Below are 20823 nucleotides of genomic sequence, written 5' to 3'. Positions count from 1 at the left end.
TTTACCAAACACAAAATAATATATATATAAAACTTAAAAACAAAAAGAAAAGCATTCCTTCAAAACACTGAACACCTAAATCAGAGTTGGTGTGCCCTTCAAAGTTCAAACCACTCCCTAAACACATTCGAAATTTTCCCTTTTATTGAAACGGGGTTAAACCGTTGCCGACTATATGGCATTATTAAGCAAGTATCCAATAATGAAACTACATAAGGAAGAGCGAATTACATCCTCTCTATTCTAAGGTGGGTACATAAGTGGAAATGATCAATCACCATGGTCAAATAGGGTTGACCAGTTGACAGCATTGAACCAAGAAAGGCCTTATTTCAATTACAAAAACCACAAAAGCAAACTTGGTCCTGAATTCTTCATGTTATTGGAGAAATAATAAGGGATTTACTTGAGAAGAAGGCATCTAAACTCTTTGCTACATGTTCACATGCATCCATGAAACAATCTAATGTGTAAGCAGCAGCATGTGGTGAAAGGACAACATTGTCCAATGCAAAAAGTTCCTCGGGAACATTAGGCTCATTCTCAAACACATCCAAACCAGCACCTCTTATTTCACCTTCCATCAAACATTGTACCAATTCCTTTTCATCAATTAGAGCTCCTCTTCCAACATTCACAATAATGCCATCCTTCCCCAATGCTAACATTACTTCCTTGTTGACTATGTACTTTGTCTGCTCAGTTAATGGACAACAAAGTATAAGAACATCACTGTTAGAGGCAAGATCAACCACATTGGAGTAGAAAGTGTATGAGACTGATGGATTCTTGTTCCTTGAATGGTACATGATTATGCAATCAAAGGCCTCTAGCCTTTTGGCAACTTCCCCACCAATTCTTCCCAATCCAATAATCCCAACTCTCTTGCCTCCTAGCTGAAAGTTGAAAACTAGTCATCAATCCATCTAATTTACATTTATTAAGTTTAGTGTAGAAAAAAAAGGAGGATAACAACTTTGCATCAAAATGCAAATAGTTGCTAGTGAAACATACTGAACAAGAATAATGTTATTTAGAGAGCCCCAAAAATCTTGCCACACTGGTCATATAATCTAAATTTCATTGACATTTTGGATTAAAAAAAAAAAGAATTTTCAGAAATTCATTGCCACATGATTTTCTTTTTCTTTTATCTACACATGAGGATGTTGTGTGGCATAATTTACTAAGTACTTGCTATACTTGAAATGATCAGAGCAGCAGAGATTCCCATGAAACTTTGTTTTTCTAGGTTGATTAGTCATCAGTTAGTTTATTTTTAATTATGAAATCTATTTTTGTTTTACTTGGCCAAGTACAAAACAACTTTATTTACACCATAATATCAGACCCGTTGGAACCTTTTTTTTGCATGAAATAATGAGGATTTTTTTTAAGAGTTTAATTTTGATGATTTTACACAATCGTGTAATCACATCCATTTTTTTGGACGATTATTCACGTGATTAATGTAAAAGGTAGTTATTTTTGCTAATGTATCATTACATAATTGAATGCACGTATAAAACTACTTTACACTGACAGTACATTAAAATTAAATTCTTTGTTTAATTTTAATCTTAAACATAAATATTTATATACAAACTAATTTTTAAGAATTATAATATTTTAGACATTTTAGTTTCAACGTATGATATTATTTAAATTTGTACTATCATATTTATTATATTAGTTCTGGTAAGTGGTAACAATACTACACTCAAATTATCTATTTATATGTCAATGTACTTATAAATATTTACCTATTAAATAAGTAATAGAAATCTTAAGATTACGCTTTAATCGAATATTTTTTTAATCCTTTTCAGTTTTGACTTTTGACCACATTAATTTATACAAGCATCGAGTTTTATGCGCATATGTAATATTAGGTATATGCCATGTGACATTTATTTTTTTTTATTTAATTAATTTATACATGTGTTATAAATCTAAACCATACATAAAACACATATAAAATATTTGGTCAACATATGCTCGTTTATTAAAGATTATAACACTCTTCTTAACTTGCTAACATGTATTTTGATAATAGCCAACTAATATATCATCAATGTATGTGGTAATATTTTTTTAAAAATTTCAACAATGCTCCTAACATTTATTTTGTTCCAAATTAGTTACAGAACAAAAATTTTTAATTGGATTTATACTCTGGATATCAAGATTAAAATTGATATTAATTAAATATTACAAACAACATTAGCACAATAATGTCACCGGATGTATAATAGAAAATATTCCTCTAAAAAAACTAATTTTTCATGTTTTTTTTTAAATTTTACATTTTTTTACTAGGTCTATAAAGTAATTTTATTATTCATATAATTTATAAAAAAAATCTATCATTTCAAGCAAAAGATTAATCCCAAGAGACCAAGCATTTTCAGCTGTGGACCCATTATTGTGATTCAGACAAATAAAAACACATATCCTAATACCAAAAAAAGCACATCTTCTAATTAAAAATTTAATTAACTCCCTAATCAAAATTTAACGAGAGTTAATGTTAGATTTGACCATCCCAAATGTAGCAGAAAAAATGTGTCGCTCAATAGATGATGATACATAAATTCCTTATGTGTGGATAGAAATATCTATCTATAGTTCTATACTATAGAATAATTTAAAAAGGATATACACTACTTAATTTTATGGCATTAATTTTTTCTTCTAATGTTAAAATATTTTTATTAGTCAATGAGTAATAGCTCAAATGGTATAGTCTCTCCATACGCATACAAGAGGTTACGGGTTTGAGTCTCATATTTTTAGTAAAAAAAAAAAAATATATTTTTATTAAAAGAGAAAAGCTCAACGCTATTCGCTAGAAATTAACTAAATTATTATTTAAAAATTTTTAAGGGAAATGTTAGGTGAACAATGACCATTTTAAACAATATGAACAACCATCAATCAAATAAAAATACACTACACTCTAATTTAATGCTACTAATTAAATTTAATATTAATTCACTCTTTTAACCCTATTAATTCACATTATTCACAGATTATTCAAAAATATTATTGGTTACCTATACTTTCCCACTTTTTAATTATCAACTTCCAAAAAATGCATGACTCTACCACTCAAGTGACAGTTACCTTTGATCCAGAAGGAGAAGCCAAGGGCTTACATGGACCCCAGTTTCTAGCGAAGCGGTCGCCGGCAGAGATCTTGAACTGGACGTCGATGAGCAACGCGACGGCTATGTCAGCAACGTCGGCGGTGAACTGTGTCCCGAGAGTGACAACTTGGATGCAGCGGCGCAGGCACTCGGGGATGTCAATGTGGTCAGATCCGACGCTGACCGTAACAACAATGCCGAGGGAGGGGAGTGAGCGGATGACGTCAGCAGTGACCGGCTGTAGAGGGTTGCAGAGGATGGCGCAAACGGAGGAAGGGTGGATTTGTTGGGTTTGAAGGAATTGAAGGAGTGGGAGATTAGAGGAGAAGGCATCAAGGAAACGGTATTTGTTAGAGTTTTGAGATTGGAAGAGGCTATACAACGCTGGAGGACCCATCACCAAGAGTGGTGGAAGCTCTGAAGTCATTGTTTCACTCATATTTCACTCACTTCCCACTTATCTGCTTAGTAACTCATAGTCTGCTTCCAGGTTCCAGCTAAATGTTCTGTTGTGTTTTCTTTGGAGAATGCAGAGTGGGGAATTAGAGTTGTTTTCTTTTTCGTATTCAGAGATAATGTGTTTTAACTTTAAACTATGCTTTTTTAGATGGATTCGACAATTTTTTATTGGGAGCGACTCAAGATGCAAAAAACATTTTTTTATGAAGATGCTTTGTATAAAAGTGTGATTTATTGATTTGGCCACACTTCAAATAAAAACAACACTTTTATAACATATCAAAATCTAACCCTACACTCCATCATCTAAGGATCAAAAAGAAAAATCATCACATGAAGACAATTATAATATCTTCATGGGAGTACCCACCTTTTTTATTTTAGGTATCACAAACCTACTCACATTATATAGTATACACTCGTATACACATTTAAAAATTTTATCCATTATTTAACTATTGTCAAGATTCATACAAGCATATTAAAAGGCATCATATATTATTACTCAACGAAAATCATCATGCGTGTGTTTTTTATATTTTTCTAATATTTATCGTACTTGGGCTTTATTTTTTCAGCCATACTTAAAAGCACCAATCTAAAATTTTTATCCAATACTTAAATATAAATAATATTTTACAAAAATCATTAAAATATTAAAAAGATGTCACAAATATTAAAGTAGAAACTTTGTTAGTTACATCATAAAATATTTTTAAAAATTTGACAAAATGTCTTGCATTTTTCTAATCCTCAGATTTAAGGATCCCACCAACCATCATAGCATATTCAGAATCTCTCTCCCTCAATCGTTTAAATACCTTTTAAAATTTCAAAGTACTTCCAAGCATTAAAAAGATAGAGTTTCACCAGGTAAAAATATCTAAATGCACATTGCCTTTTCCCAAAATTCTAGCTTCCTGAATCATAGTTTTAAACCTCTCAGTATGACCTGGTGATGCATGCACATGTCTAACTGCATTTCTAATCTTTAAAATTGAATCATGTATTTTTCTCAATCCATCATTCACAATAAAATTTAAAATATGAGCATAACATTTAACATGTAAAAATTCTCCTCTTAATGGATGTAAGTTCTAATCCTCCATTCTACTTTTTAAGTAAGAAAGGGCAACATCATTTGAACTAGTATTATCAACAGTGATAGAAAAAATCTGCGATATCCCCCATCTCAACAAACATCTCTCAATCTTCCTACCAATTGTTTCTCCCTTGTGATTTTTGATAGCACAAAAATTCAAGATTCTTTTTTGCAGTTTCCAATTAGCATCAATATAATGAGCAGTAAGGCAAAGATAGTTCAAGTTTTGCAGAGATAACCAACAATTAGTTGTCAAACATACATTTTGATTTGGTTGATTAAAATTAAAACAGACTTCAACTTAATTTTTTCATTCAAATAAAGCTTCCAACAATCCCTAACAACTGTGAGTCTTCCAGGAATTGGAAACTTCTGTTGCAAACAACTTGTATAGTAACGAAGACCCTCCCCCTCAACATGCGAAAAAAGCAATTCATCCACAATAATCATTCTAGCAAGTACTTATCTACAAAGATCAACATCAAATGACACGACAGAAGGTGAACTACCTATCCCTTTCCTATCATCTTTTATCACATCTTGAAAACAAAGAATCTTTTGGGTACGATCTAATACCTCCTTTGAAAATTTTTTGCATTGCGACAACAAGTGATTTTTTATGTTATTGGGGTCATTTTTATGTGTATCACAAGCATAACTAGCCCCACACCAATTGCATTTAACTCTAGGGTACTGTGGATTACTAGTTTCATCTTTAGTAAAGTGATCCCATATCTAAGACCTAGGTCTACAAGGCTTTCTCTTACCTTTGTCGGTCTCAGTTTCAGCAGTGTCATCAACAGGAGCTTCTTCAACAACCTACCTTTTCCTTCGGCCTCTACTAGCAAGCTTCCTTGTGTTTCTACGAGGAGCTGGCACAGCAGGCAATGCAGTCGGAGATCTGATGCTTGTTGATTCATTCGGAAAAGGAACCGGCGGCAATCCAGTGTCACCCATGTTCTCACTTGAAGTGACATCAAACTACATAAACAAATACATTAAACAACAAAATTAATTTACAAGCGATTTACAAAATCAAGCAATTTACAAAATTATTAAACAACTAGCAACAATACCAACAATAAAGTAATTCAACAATATCCAGTTTCTCATAACATATACTAAATCATTAGATACAATGACGAAGGTAATCTAATACTTTAAATCTGCTTCCATTTTTCCATTATTCAAATTTATCTTAGCATACTGATTTCAATCTAACCCTATCAAGATCCAGAACCTCCAACACTTGATAAATCATACTAAATCACTTTAAAAATAATTCAGTAATTCAACAGAACAACAAAACAAAATAAAACAGAAGCAGTTTCAGTAATTCAATAGAACAAAACAAACCAAAAGCAGTTGAAGCAATTGGAAATGAACAACAAATAAAACATCAATTTTAGTCAAGTTACATACCTTAATCGGTGGTTCGGGCTCCATATCTGACTTCAAACGGTGCTCTGTGTCCGCTGGGTGAGTGGGTGGTGTTGGGTGCGACTTGCGAGGGTGGTGGTGGGCTGCTGGGCGCTAGCTGTGGCTGGCTGTGTGCTGGGCTGCTCTGTCCGCGAGGAGGACCTGAGAGTAGTGGAAGGAAAGATTCGGCGATGCTAGGAGGAAGGTCAGCAGCACTGCGAGGTGGTGGGAGGAACGGTCTCTCGCCGGTGTTGGGAGGTGCAGAGAGCGAGGCTATGAGACCTAGGGAGAGAGCAGCTAGGTTTAGTTTGGGGTGGGGCTTGGGGGGTTACTGGGTTAGGTTAGGTTACGTTCATTTGGGGGTGGGGACGGGCTTGGTTTTTTTAGGGTTTTTTACTTTATCGGTTCAGTTCGGTTGGGGTTTTCATTATAAGAACTGAACCGCAATAAAAACAGCAAAACATGTTTTTTTCAGTTTTTCAGTTTTTCAGTTTTTTTGGTTTGGTAGGTCGATTTAGTTCGGTATGGATCGGTTTTGAACACCCCTACCTGCTATTGTTCTCTCTGGTGGCGTCGTCATCATCCGTGGCTTCGCGTCTCATCTTTCCGGTCCCAAGGAAAAACCGCCGTTGAGTGGTGGTGGCATAGCCACGATCAAAAGTTCGCGACGGAACCCACGAGATCCGAGATCTTCGCCCTTCCCCATTGCTGCTCCATCAAGGTAAATAGAACTTGTTTTCGTCTTCTTTGCTCCGCTTTTCCTTCACAACGACGCTGTTGCTGGCCGTTTGTCGCGCGACACTGGTGTTCAAGGAGGTTCTATCGTCGGCTTCTTCAGCCGAGTCTATTTTGCACCGTCCACAACTGCCTTCCTTCAGAGAGCTTGATTCTGCATCCAGGGAGGTTGGTACCAGATCCAGAAACTCCTATTGTAAATCTGGAATTTTTATTTCTGAATGTTTTGAATGGATGTTGAGTAGTAGAAATTATGAATTAGTCTCGAGTTTATGGCGAGAAGGAGTAGATCTGGCAGGGACTAAGCTGACGGCAACGATCTAGGGGAGTTGGAGATCACTGGAGGTGGCTGAGCCAGCTGAGGGTGGCGTACGAGAAAGGATAAGGAGGTGATTATGGTGAGTGAGGCCGCCTCTCCGACTGAGAGAATGAGGTTGAACCAGCAAAAGTGGAGATTAAGAAGTTGAGTGGCTGAAAACGATGAGTGAGGGAGGTGAAGGGGTTGAGGATTATTATTAGGGTTGTATGTTTGATTCAGTTATGTTACAGAGGACCGTGATAGGTATGTTTAAGAGGAGTGTGATTGATAAGATAATAAAAAGGATCATTTAAAAATTGTACAAAAGAGTCAATACTAAATTTAATAAGTAAATATTTTTGTCAGACAATATATATTTTTCATAGGTATAACGTTAATTTAAATTTTTTATAGTTAGTTTTGTCAAAATTTTAAATTTTTTATGATAAAAATTAACTATTTACTCTTATTATTATTTCAATATATTTGGTACTATGCATCCGCATAAAAGAGCTAGAGGAGGAGGTAGGGACTCAAATTCAACGTAAGCGGAGATGATTACGACTCCACAAGTGAACGAGATGCAGACAAGGACACAAATCCAACTCCCTAATAATTCTAAGGCAGTTACACAGAGCTCTTCCTCCAACGGTGCAAGCGTAAACGTCCTCGTCGCCACTACGGTAACGGTAGTGCCTAGAAGAACCGAACCAAAACCAAAACCAAAAGGGCCAGAACCAAAATCAAAACCGGATATATCTTGTGCTAGGAGCGTGGGGATAGCTACGGTAGCTACGGAAGCCTTGCACCTGTCTGAAGCGGAGAAGGAAACTGAATGCGCTATTTTGCTTCGAGAAATTCATGGTTGGAATCGGAGACCTGATGAAACTATTTGACTTTTTCAATAACGGTGAAATCAGAATAAAAATGTAGAAAATATTTAAATTTTGTTATGCTTTTGATTGATGCTTTGATTTAATTGTATTCCTTCCTAGTTCTTACATAGGACTTTCGATATATTATCAATAGATTTTGATTTTCTAAATTTTGAATTTTATTAAATATAAAGTATGATTTTTCATAATTTATTTTAAAGATAGAACTAAAAAAAATAAAAAATAAAACATTTAAAGATGAGAGATCACACTTTACCTTTTCAAGTAAAAATTCAAAATTTAAAGAATTCAAATTTATTAACTATAAATATTAGGTGAATTTTACCATGTAGAAGAGAGATTCCTTCTATATGTGTAGAAATTTGTTGTCATGTTTTTAGTAGAACAAGTATCTAGAGAGAATACAATTACAATTATAGTGGAAGACAAAAGCTGATGTTGATATAGAATGTGGACCCCACTGTAGTAGATTAATTTCATCAATAATTTAATGATGTAAATTTGATTAGGTATTAATTATGAATGATAATGATTGACTGATTTTTATTTTTTTTTCTTTAATGAATTTAAATTTCTGGCCAGGTCATTTTTTTTCTCTGAATTTGGGTCTTAATTGAATTTTTTTTATTTCTTTCTTCAGAAGATTCACGTCCCATCCATCTCTGTCCAAAGGTCAAAGCCCCAAAACAACTACTACTATTATTATTATTATTATTATTAACATTTTTTTAAACAAAAATATCTATCAAAGCCATCTAATTTAATCTATATTATCTTTTTGCATATGTATAAATATTTTATATTTTTAATTATTAGTATAAATATATCTATCTACATATTATTAAGTGATCACTTACATGACTACATGTTAATATATACATAATTTAGCCATCTATACGATATTTTTTAATTGATGCCTAATTTCGTTTGATTTATTTTTGCTAATAAGTTTTAAATTATTATAATTATTTTACTTTTATCTTTTTAAATCTAAAATAAACCATTTAATTTTTTAGACAATTTGAGCAAAAATTTTACACACCACAACAAATGTCTACATAATTATATACAGTAAAAGTCAAAATATTTATACATTATTAAATTAACCTTAAATGTATCTAATATAAATTATTAATTAAAACATATCTTCTTTTATTAATTCAAGCACCTTCTACCTTATAAGAATCACTTTTAGTATTTCTTCCTCAACAACACTTAACATATTACTACCATCATAATTTGTCACGTCCCAAGAGCAATCTTTTGTCAACACAAAGATAAAATTTTGACCGGCAATAAGTATACCTATTATCAAATATTAACAGCTTTAAATTTAACTAACACATAAGAAATTAAATTCTAAATTCAAATAACCATTCTAACGAATAAAATAATAATTCTTTACAAATTCAATTATTCACCGTATCTTTATTTTAAAAATAATTTACTAGCAAATAAAAATTTAAATAACAATGACTTAAATAATTTTTTCACATTAACCATTAACCTACACATAATTTACGTTATCATTAAATTAACCTACACATAAATGAATTAACAACTAATTTAACATTGTTAAGTATAAAAAATATAATCATTATCATTGTATCTATTTTTTAAATTTTATCAAAAATGTCAATCGTAAACACTAAACCTCTTATCATTAAATATTAAAATACTTAGCGATCCAATTTTAGAATGAAAAACTTAAACCATCTAATTTTAATCTCTAATAATAAACAACAAACCCTGGTTTCTTAATCATAAAACTTAAACTAATCCAATCTTAAGCTCTAAACCATCCAACCCTAAATTCTAAACAATATATTTCTAAATTCTAAATTCTAAAATTTTCTACACTAAAACCTAAATCAGTAAATCCTAAAGCATCTTACACTAAACCCTAAATCAAATAACAATAAATTTGAATAACTAAACCATTTTATTCATAAGTTTAAAAATAATGAAACAACAAAAAGAATTTAAATGGCTTTTAATCCAATTTTAATATGTTAAACTTTATTTAAATATTATGAATACAAAGTACATAATTATTTTTTAAAAATTTTTTATAAGGCTCATTTTTTAAAAGGATTCATTTTGATAACAGTACTTATCATTTCATAATTTTAGAACGAATTAAATATAAAAAGAAAGAAAAAAAATAGCAATAAAATTTACCTAAATGAATCATGAAAGAATGATATCATATCATATTCAATAATAGATAATACTCTACTTAATCTCTATATTAACTAATTTAATGTATAAAAATGACAACATTCATTTTAAGGATAAATTACATAAATAAACTGAATGAGTTTCAAATTTACATGAATGTTCAATTACATGTGATTCGAATTAGTAGGTGTATTAGTAAATGGAATTCATTGGAATCAATTTACTATGAAAAATATTTTAGTGAAGACTATCTCATGTAAATCGAATCTATTCGATTTAATTTAGGTAAAACGAAGTCAATAGCTTCGATTTAATAGGAGCAGCTTCTATGGAGATAAATCGAAACTATAATAATCGAACCACACTCAAAGTAAATCAAATTCATGGGTTTAAATTTAATGATTTTGACAAAAATTTGTAATAAATTCATATAACCATTTTGTATTTTAGACATTCATATAAATTTAGAACGCATTCAGTTTGTTTATGTGATTTACCCTCATTTTAATCTTTTCGGTCATACACACACATACACACATATATACATATATGAATCATTCTAAATTAACATCCATCTAACATATTCTTTTTGTGATTGTTTTTACATCAATAAATTATTTATTGTCAAGCATGAATATAACTTGTTAAATAACATGATGCCATTTAGTAAAATATTCATGAAAAATACATACATATTTCATTTTTTAGTAAAAATTATAAATTATATTTTGAAATTCTAACAACTATATTAACTAAATATATTCAAAATTTTTACTAAGGTTTTACGAAAAGAATTCTAATTAAACACTAAATTCTATCATCGATTTACAATTGTTACAATACAAAAATTTTATCACGTACCAAAAATATGATCATCAAAATAAATCCTAAACGAACCAAAATTAAATTCTAAATGCTAAACCATTTTATTCTTGTGCACTATTATAATTTTTTTATAACGTAAATTATGTATCTTACTACAAAAATTAACCATATAACTAATGATTAATTTATCTAATATAAAATTAACCATATAACTAATAATAAAATCACAACTAATGAATGATTATAGTCTAAAATATTATTAACAATAAGATTANATTAACAATAAGATTATTAATAGTATTAGAATAAAAATAATATGTGCAAAAGACTAAACTAATATTTTCAAGAACACAAAAATACATCTTTTATGACAAAAAAAAGTGTCCACTTTTCATTAAAAAAAAATCAATCAACACCTATATCTACACAGAAAAAATTAATTAAGACCCAAACAAAAAAAAATTTAAATAACTCCCAAATCCCTAAGATATTATGTTTATTATTTTGGTTTTTCATAAAAAAAATATTCAATTAAGACCTAAATCCAAAAAAAAAATGGCCTGGCCCAAAAACTTAAATCCATTAAAGAAAAAAAACAAAAATCAGCCCATCATTATCATTCATAATTAATACCTAATCAACTTTACATTATTAAATTATTGATGAAATTAATTCATTGCAGTGGGGTTCACATATCAGTTTTTGTCTTCCACTATAGTTGTCATTGTACTCTCTCTCTAGACACTTGTTCTACTCAAAACATGACAACAAATTTCTATACATATAGAAAGAATCTTTCTTCTACATGATAGAATTCACCTAAGTTTTATCAAAATTGAACATTAATATATATACTTTATATGTTAGTGTCCTTTAATTTCTTGCATTTAGATAATAATACTGTTTATACCATAGCTTAAATAACAAAGTCAAGCCCAAATCAAGTTAAAAGGCCCAATGTAGTAGGTTGGTGTTCGTCGTTTATCTAACCTCCTTCAAGAGGTCAGATTCGACGTAAGCAGGCACTTAACACTTATCTAAGTGAATAACTGTCTCCATAAATCTCTTTTTCATTTCTAGAAGGGAAATCCCAACAATCCTAAGATAAAGGGACGGTTATCCACTATCAGAAGTGGAACTATTCCAACAATGGTTATTAACACATCACCTATAAATACACTGATACCTCTCAGGTATCTTTAAGTTCTAATATATTTAAACCTGCTTAACCCCTTTCTGACTTGGACATCGGAATGTCTTGCAGGTACCACCCTCTGTCCTTTCAAACACACCAACTCAGACAGTGGCTCAATGACGTAGAACAAGTCGAAGACCACCTTTCTTAAACGCTTGAGCCTCACAAATAAATCTAAGGGATAAGTACTTTTTTCGTCCCCAAGGTTTGGAGTCGAAATCAAAATCGTCCCCGACCTTTTTTTCTTATTAAAATCATCCTCAACATTACAAAACGTTATAAAATCGTCCTTTTCTATTTTTTTGGACCAAATTACCCTTAACTATTAATAAAAATAATATTAAAAAAAATAAAACCCCACCCCCACCCACNCTAAAATAAACCATTTAATTTTTTTGACAATTTGACCAAAAATTTTACACACCACAACAAATGTCTACATAATTATATATAATAAAAGTCAAAATTTTTATACATTATTAAATTAACCTTGAATGTATCTAATATAAATTATTAATTAAAACATATCTTCTTTTATTAATTCAAGCGCCTTCTACCTTATGAGAATTACTTTTAGTATTTCTTCTTCAACAACACTCAACATATTACTACCATCATAATTTGTCACGTCCCAAAAGCAATCTTTTGTCAACACAAAGATAAAATTCTGACCAACAATAAGTATACCTATTATCAAATATTAACAGCTTTAAATTTAACTAACACACAAGAAATTAAATTCTAAATTCAAATAACCATTCTAACCAATAAAACAATAATTTTTTATAAATTCAGTTATTCACCGTATCTTTATTTTAAAAATAATTTATTAGCAAGTAAAAATTTAAATAACAATTACTTAAATATTTTTTTCACATTAACCATTAACCTACACATAATTTACGTTATCATTAAATTAATCTACACATAAATGAATTAACAACTAAATTAACATTGTTAAGTATAAAAAATATGATCATCAACACTGTATCTATTTTTTAAATTTTATCAAAAATGTCAATCGTAAACACTAAACCCCTTATCATTAAATATTAAAATACTTAGCAATCCAATTTTAGAATGAAAAACTTAAACCATCTAATTTTAATCTCTAACAATAAACAACAAACCCTGATTTCTTAATCATGAAACTTAAACTAATCTAATCTTAAACTCTAAACCATCTAACTCTAAATTCTAAATAATATATTTCTAAATTCTAAATTCTAAAATTTTCTACACTAAAACCTAAATCTTAAAGCATCTTACACTAAACCCTAAATCAAGTAACAATAAATTTGAATAACTAAACCATTTTATTCATAAGTTTAAAAATAATGAAACAACAAAAAGAATTTAAATGGCTTTTAGTCCAATTTTAATATGTTAGACTTTATTTAAATATTATGAATACAAAGTACATAATTATTTTTTAAAAATTTTTTATAAGGCTCATTTTTTAAAAGATTCATTTTTATAACAATACTTATCATTTCATAATTTTAGAACAAATTAAATATAAAAAAAAAAGAAAAAAATAGCAATAAAATTCACCTAAATAAATCATGAAAGAATGATATCATATCAAATCCAATAATAGATAATACTCTACTTAATCTCTATATTAACTAATTTAATGTATAAAAGTGACAACATTCATTTTAAGGATAAATTATATAAATAAACTGAATGAGTCTTAAATTTACATGAATGTTCAATTACATGTGATTCGAATTAGTAGGTGTATTAGTAAATCGAATTCATTGGAATCAATTTATTATGGAAAAATATTTTAGTGAAGACTATCTCATGTGAATCGAATCTATTTGATTTAATTTACTTAAAACGAAGTCAATAGCTTCGATTTAATAGGAGCAGCTTCTATGGAGATAAATCGAAACTATAATAATCGAACCACACTCAAGGTAAATCAAATTCATGGGTTTAGATTTAATGGTTTTGACAAAAATTTGCAATAAATTCATATAACCACTTTGTATTTTGGACATTCATATAAATTTAGAACGCATTCAGTTTGTTTATGTGATTTACCCTCATTTTAATCTTTCCGATCATACACACACATACACATATATATATATATATATACATATATGAATCATTCTAAATTAGCATCCATCTAATATATTCTTTTTGTGATCGTTTTTACATCAATAAATTATTTATTGTCAAGCATGAATATAACTTGTTAAATAACATGATGCCATTTAGTAAAATACTCATGAGAAAAGCATACGTATTTCATTTTTTAGTAAAAATTATAAATTATATTTTGAAATTCTAACAACTATATTAACTAAATATATTCAAAATTTTTACCAAGGTTTTACGAAAAGAATTCTAATTAAACACTAAATTCTATCGTCGATTTACAATTGTTACAATACAAAAATTTTATCACCTACCAAAAATATTATCATCAAAGTGAACCCTAAACGAACCAAAATTAAATTCTAAATGCTAAACCATTTTATTCTGGTGCACTATTATATTTTTTTTATAACGTAAATTATGTATCTTACTACAAAAATTAATTATATAACTAATGATTAATTTACCTACTACAAAATTAACCATATAACTAATAATAAAATCATAACTAATGAATGATTATAGTCTAAAATATTATTAACAATGAGATTATTAATAGTATTAGAATAAAAATAATATGTGCAAAAGACTAAACTAATATTTTCAAGAACACAAAAATACAGCTTTCATGACAAAAAAAAAGTGTCCACTTTTCATTAAAAAAAAATCAATCAACACTTACATCTACACAGAAAAAATTAATTAAGACCTAAACCCAAAAAAAATTTAAATATATTATGTTTATTATTTTCGTTTTTCATAAAAAAAAATTGATTAAGACCCAAATCCAAGAAAAAAATGGCATGGGCCCAAAAACTTAAATCCATTAAAGAAAAAAAAAACAAAAACCAGCTCATCATTATCATTCATAATTAATATCTAATCAAATTTACATTATTAAATTATTGATGAAATTAATCCACTACAGTGGAGTCCACATTATGCATCAACATCAACTTTTGTTTTGCACTATAGTTGTAATTGTACTCTCTCTCTAGACACTTATTTTACTAAAAACATGACAACAAATTTCTACACATATAGAAAGAATCTTTCTTCTACGTGGTAGAATTCACCTTCTTTTATTTTATGGTTCTCTCTTATTTCGACCCTTAATCATTATATTATTGTGTGAATATTAATATGAGTCCAAATATTTTTTTTTTCGGTTTTTCCGTAATAATAATTATTTAAATTTTAAACTCATAATTCAACTGCTTTATGCTATCATATTTTTTTTATAGCACTAATAATTATGAAAAAAGAATGGATAACAAATGAAGTCATGAAAAATAGCATCTTACTTGCATTCACTTTATAAAGCTTTAAAAGCTTTAAGGAAATAAATATACTCTATTACACGTAGACATTTTCATAGTATATTATTTTTATATGTACCAATTTTATTAACGTGACATAATGACATTTAATAATAATAATAATATGACCGTAATATTTTTTTTTTTAAAAAGCTATAAAAGAAGTTGAATGAATTTCAACTATTGATTGAGCATATATAAAAAAGTACTTCGTTAAATATTTATATACTTCATTAAAATATAATGATATCAAATTTTCAATATACCAATTTGACAATCATAACATGTAATTTGAATGGAATATATCAAACAATTTTATTATAAAGATATAATTAATGGTATAAATATTTTTTCATATGAAGATACATAAAAATAATTAGACTTTTTTAAAGTATTACTTCTAAACAATTCAATTCGACTTCAATTGCAGATCTTTTGTATTTTACAAAAAATTTCGTTGTTAAATGACTCAGATCTCAGCAATATAATAAATAATAAAAAAATAAAATAAGGAACCATAATCCGAAATTACTTGGAGTCATTTTTATTGACCCAGATCTTAATCATCACAATAATCAATATAAAAAAAAGCCCAACTCAAGTAAGTCTATTGTCTCCTTTGATTCTCTCACTTTAATTAACCCACCTAAATTTAATTAGATTTAAAAATGTTACTAATCCTTCAAGTGCTGAGAATAGTAAATGTCAGTGTTGCATCTGAACATTCACTTTAAGGTGTCACTTCTAATTCTCTCTCATATACACTTGGCATAATAAGAAAGTGGACACTACATTTCTACACATATAGAAAGACAATCACTTCTATATCATAGAACTCACTATATCTTTAATTATACTTTCTTTCTAGACACTTATTCTACTAGAAGAAAGACAACAAATTTCTACACATATAAAACTTGTCATCATGCTGTCCTAAAGAGTTAATACTTATTTTAAACTCGAAAATTTACACTTGATCTCAATTTTAACTCTCAAACTTTAATTTATTCAATTGAGACTCTCAAATATTGAATCATGACTCATATCTGTTCCTAGAATTATCTTCGTTAACATAAAACTAATATGGCACGTTAACTTAGTTTGGCTTGGTTGAACTTATCATATTTCTAAGCAAAGCTTCTAGCATATTGTGGAAATAGAGCTACAACTTAGGGTTAAATTGAGCATCAACAACCTTTAATTTGCCACATCATATAAGTGTTACATTTCCACCATGGCAATTTAGATCTCAGATATACACCTTGACAAGCTAAACGTATCACATCAGTTTTTCATTATCAGAAATAACTCCAGAGATAAATGTGAGTCATAATTCAATATTTAGGAATCTCATTTAGGTAAATTAGAATTTAGAAATCAAAATTAAAGTCAAATATAATTTTCAGAGATCAAAATAAATTTTAACTCGTCCTAAATGATACGTACTTTAATTTTATTTTATTTATTTTATATCGAAAGTACTTTTGATATTTTTACAATCTTTTGTTAATATAGTTGGCAAAGTATTCGATGGAACTCCATGAATAATCACAGAATAATCCCAATTTATTTTATTGAATATACTAATGAAGAATAATATTTTTAAAAATTAATTTTAAACTCTGCACACAATTAAGTGATTAGGCTGATAAAACTTTTCTTTTTTAAAAGTAATTTATGAAAATTAGTTTTTAAAAATAATTTTTTTTTAAAAATTATAGTATTATCAAATAAAAAATAACCTTTAATAAGCAATAACAATTGTGCATGACAACTAGTAACCTTGTGTGATACCTGTCTCATCTCCATATCCGGTTGCCGAACTGGTCTTGGCTGCCCAACACAGTCATTGCCTGGCGGTTTTGCTATTGTAGTTGCACAGTGTTGCTGCAATCCCACCACTCTCTCCTCTCACGATTCCAAACCATGCTGATATGATGATTCTACTTGGAGTCATATCTTGAGATTTATTACAATTTTATATAGAAAAGGAATTTTATTTGCGTGTGTCTACTAATTACTTTAACTTTGTTAGATGTAAAAATCTTGACAAATTTGACAATAAAAGTATTTTTTTTACTAACTTTTTTATGCAGGTATTGTAATCCAAGACTCTTTTGGAAGAGATTACGAACTACAGTTTCACTAGTTCAATTTAAAAAGGATTGGTTCCTTCCAGGATTGAGCTTTTTGGTTGGTTTGTTCTAATAGGCAGGGTGAATACTAAAGAACGGTTGAGCAGACTAGGCGTTATTCATCAGAATGACAATCTTTGTGTCTTGTGTAAAAAGGAGATAGAATTTGTTCACCATTTGTTTCTTTCCTGTGAGTTTACATGGCAAATGTGGTGCGCTTGATTGAGATATTTAGATAGACCGTAGGCCGTCCCAAGAACCATGAGAGGGCAGTTTGAGAGTTGGACTGGCATGCATAATAGTAGAGAGGAACAAAAGATGTTGCTGACTGAATTTTTTGCAGTGATCTGAAATATCTGGAACAAAATGACAGAATTTTTAACAAAAGAGAAGCAGGTGTTGAGGACATTTAAAGAATGACGTTTTGAGCTACAAGAATTGGACTGACTTTCACTCTTTTGGTTGTTGATGGCAATACTAGAGATAGCAGAGGTTTGATCCTTTTTTCTGTCTTTTCTGTTATTTTATTGCTCCACTCTAGTGTGTTGAGCTTTTTTTTATTTAAAAAAAAATCTTGGCAAATTGTATTACATGTACTGCTCCAGTCACTTTAACAAAGACATTAGACATGCACGGTTGAGGTCATTCCTACCCGGCCCTTTGATTTGATTCTAAAATAATATTATAAATTAGGCTTGGTTTATCAAATCGAAAACCTGATAAACCCATCAATTAATTCGATTGGATCGATAATTAAATTGGATTTAAATTCATCTAAGTTAAATTCGTAAAAATTGAAGTGTACTGGATAAGTGAATTTGCAAGTGTACATGAAGACACAGGAGAAATAATAAGGGGTTAACTTGAGAAGAAGGCATCAAAACTCTTTGCCACATGTTCACATGCATCCATGAAACAATCTAATGTAATTGCACCAGCATGTGGTGAAAGGACAACATTGTCCAATGAAAAGAGCTCTTTGGGAACATTAGGCTCATTCTCAAACACATCCAAACCAGCACCTCTTATCTCCCCTTTCATCAAACATTGCACCAATTCCTTTTCATCAATTAGAGCTCCTCTTCCAACATTTACAATAATGCCACCCTTCCCCAATGCTAACATTACTTCCTTGTTGACTATGTACTTTGTTTGCTCAGTTAATGGACAACAAAGTATAAGAACATCACTGTTAGAGGCAAGATCAACCACATTGGAGTAGAAAGTGTATGAGACTGATGGATTCTTGTTCCTTGAATGGTACATGATTATGCAATCAAAGGCCTCTAGCCTTTTGGCAACTTCTCCACCAATTCTTCCCAATCCTATAATCCCAACTCTCTTGCCTCCTAGCTGAAACATAAAGTTGAAAACTAGTTATCATTCATTTCAAACATCAAACTACTTTCATTGTTTCATTCAACAGTTCAATTCTAAGTAGTATCACTTCCCTATACATAGGGCCTGGACAAGTTATTAATCATCCTCTGACCACTACAAACAGAGTTAAACACTGATTCCCTTTTTCATTTGGTAATATTACATGCACACTTGACACCACTCTCAATCATGAAGGATGACATCGAAATCGTCCTTTCGCACTAAAAACACAAAATTAAAATGCAAATATAGTTGCGGGTGAAACATATACCGATTAAAAAAAAGGGTTAGACAGCCCCAAAAATCTTACCACACTAGTGGTGTTAGATAATCTAACATTCATTGACTTTGGCCACAGACACTTTTTTTCAAAGAAAATTCTGAGATTCATATATGCACATCCACAAAAAAACTTCAGAGGAATCAAGTCAAAGATGAGATGACACCATGCCCGATTCAAAATCTTAACGACATTAAATCTAAGCGGGACTATACCTCCCACTTGCTATTCGAAAATGGTATAAATTTGTGTGCCAATACCTAACAAAATTCTCTTCATATACAGTATATATATTAAATGATAAATGATGTTAAAGAAACTGATAATTAACTCATTCAAAAAATCAATAATCAGCTAATATTATTTTTAGTTACTTTGATGGTTTGTTAAAAAGAAAAATAGTTGCTAACAAAACCGTTCTCAATATAACACATTACATGTTCTCTCAATAAGTATTGAACAAGCATAAAGAGTGAAAGTGTGGGTTACCTTTGAACCAGAAGGGAAGCTCCATGGCTTGAAATGAATCGACTTCTTGGCAAACCGATCACCGGCAGAGATCTTGAACATGACGTCGATCAGCAACGCCACGGCCATGTCAGCAACATCGGGGGCAAACTGTGACCCGAGAGTAACAACCTGGATGCCTCGGCGGCGGCACTCGGCGGTGTCGATGTGGTCAGCACCAACGGTGGTAGTAGCGACGATGCCGAGGGAGGGGAGTGACCGGATGACGTCAGCAGTGACCGGCTGTCGCGGGTTGCAGAGGATGGCGCGGACGGAGGAAGGGTGGGTTTGTTGGGTTTGAAGAAATTCGGGGAGTGGTAGGTGAGAAGAAAAGGCATTGAGGAAACGGTATTTGTGAGAGTAGTGAGATTGGAAGAGTTTGAAAACCATTGGAGGACCCAAGACCAAGAGCGCTGGAAGCTCTGAATCCATGGCTGCACTCAGATTTCAGTCACTCACTCGCCGATCTGTTTACTAACAAGTCATCAGCTGTCAAGGTCCATGGCGACGAGGCTCGCTTTTGTGGGACCCACTCATTGTCAGAGATTCCAACTTTCATTAATGGTATGTTTCGTGCTGGTATTGCATTATGCTTTTGATAAGTATAAGCCAAAAAAATGTTGGCAGGTAAAATTATTTTTAAAATCTAAAATAATTAAATTAAACAAAGATATAAGAACCAAGGGTAATTCACAAATATAAAATAAATTCAGTTAAAAGTTATACCAATGTTTTAAACTGAATTAGGTTATATGCATATTAATTTAATTTAAATATATATTTATTGTATTTAATTTAATTAATTTAAATTAAATGTATTTTAATATTGCT

The 20823-nt window shown here is 30.2% G+C and overlaps 2 protein-coding genes across 2 annotated transcripts; both read right to left on the bottom strand.

The window, feature by feature from the left end:
* On the bottom strand, positions 93–3664 carry LOC107617379 (glyoxylate/hydroxypyruvate reductase HPR3). Its single transcript, XM_016319139.2, has 2 exons — positions 3127–3664; positions 93–896 (listed from the first exon to the last, which is right to left on the bottom strand). Exons 1-2 carry the CDS (start codon positions 3586–3588, stop codon positions 375–377), a joined length of 984 nt encoding a protein of 327 aa, XP_016174625.1. The 5' UTR covers positions 3589–3664; the 3' UTR covers positions 93–374.
* Positions 18595–20565, bottom strand: LOC107617382 (glyoxylate/hydroxypyruvate reductase HPR3). Its single transcript, XM_016319141.2, has 2 exons — positions 19975–20565; positions 18595–19178 (listed from the first exon to the last, which is right to left on the bottom strand). The coding sequence occupies exons 1-2, from the start codon at positions 20422–20424 to the stop codon at positions 18684–18686; spliced, it is 945 nt and encodes a 314-aa protein (XP_016174627.1). The 5' UTR covers positions 20425–20565; the 3' UTR covers positions 18595–18683.

This window comes from Arachis ipaensis, chromosome B09, assembly GCF_000816755.2.
Source record: "Arachis ipaensis cultivar K30076 chromosome B09, Araip1.1, whole genome shotgun sequence".
NCBI lineage: Eukaryota > Viridiplantae > Streptophyta > Magnoliopsida > Fabales > Fabaceae > Arachis > Arachis ipaensis.
This window is presented reverse-complemented; position numbering and strand designations above follow the sequence as displayed.

Excerpts from the sequence above, each read along its gene's own strand:
- LOC107617379 (XM_016319139.2), bottom strand. The coding sequence starts at position 3,588 with ATGAGTGAAACAATGACTTCAGAGCTTCCACCACTCTTGGTGATGGGT. Across the intron at positions 897-3,126 it reads CTTCTCCTTCTGGATCAAAG|CTAGGAGGCAAGAGAGTTGG; the intron begins GTAACTGTCACT and ends TTCAACTTTCAG.
- LOC107617382 (XM_016319141.2), bottom strand. The coding sequence starts at position 20,424 with ATGGATTCAGAGCTTCCAGCGCTCTTGGTCTTGGGTCCTCCAATGGTT. Across the intron at positions 19,179-19,974 it reads GCTTCCCTTCTGGTTCAAAG|CTAGGAGGCAAGAGAGTTGG; the intron begins GTAACCCACACT and ends TTTATGTTTCAG.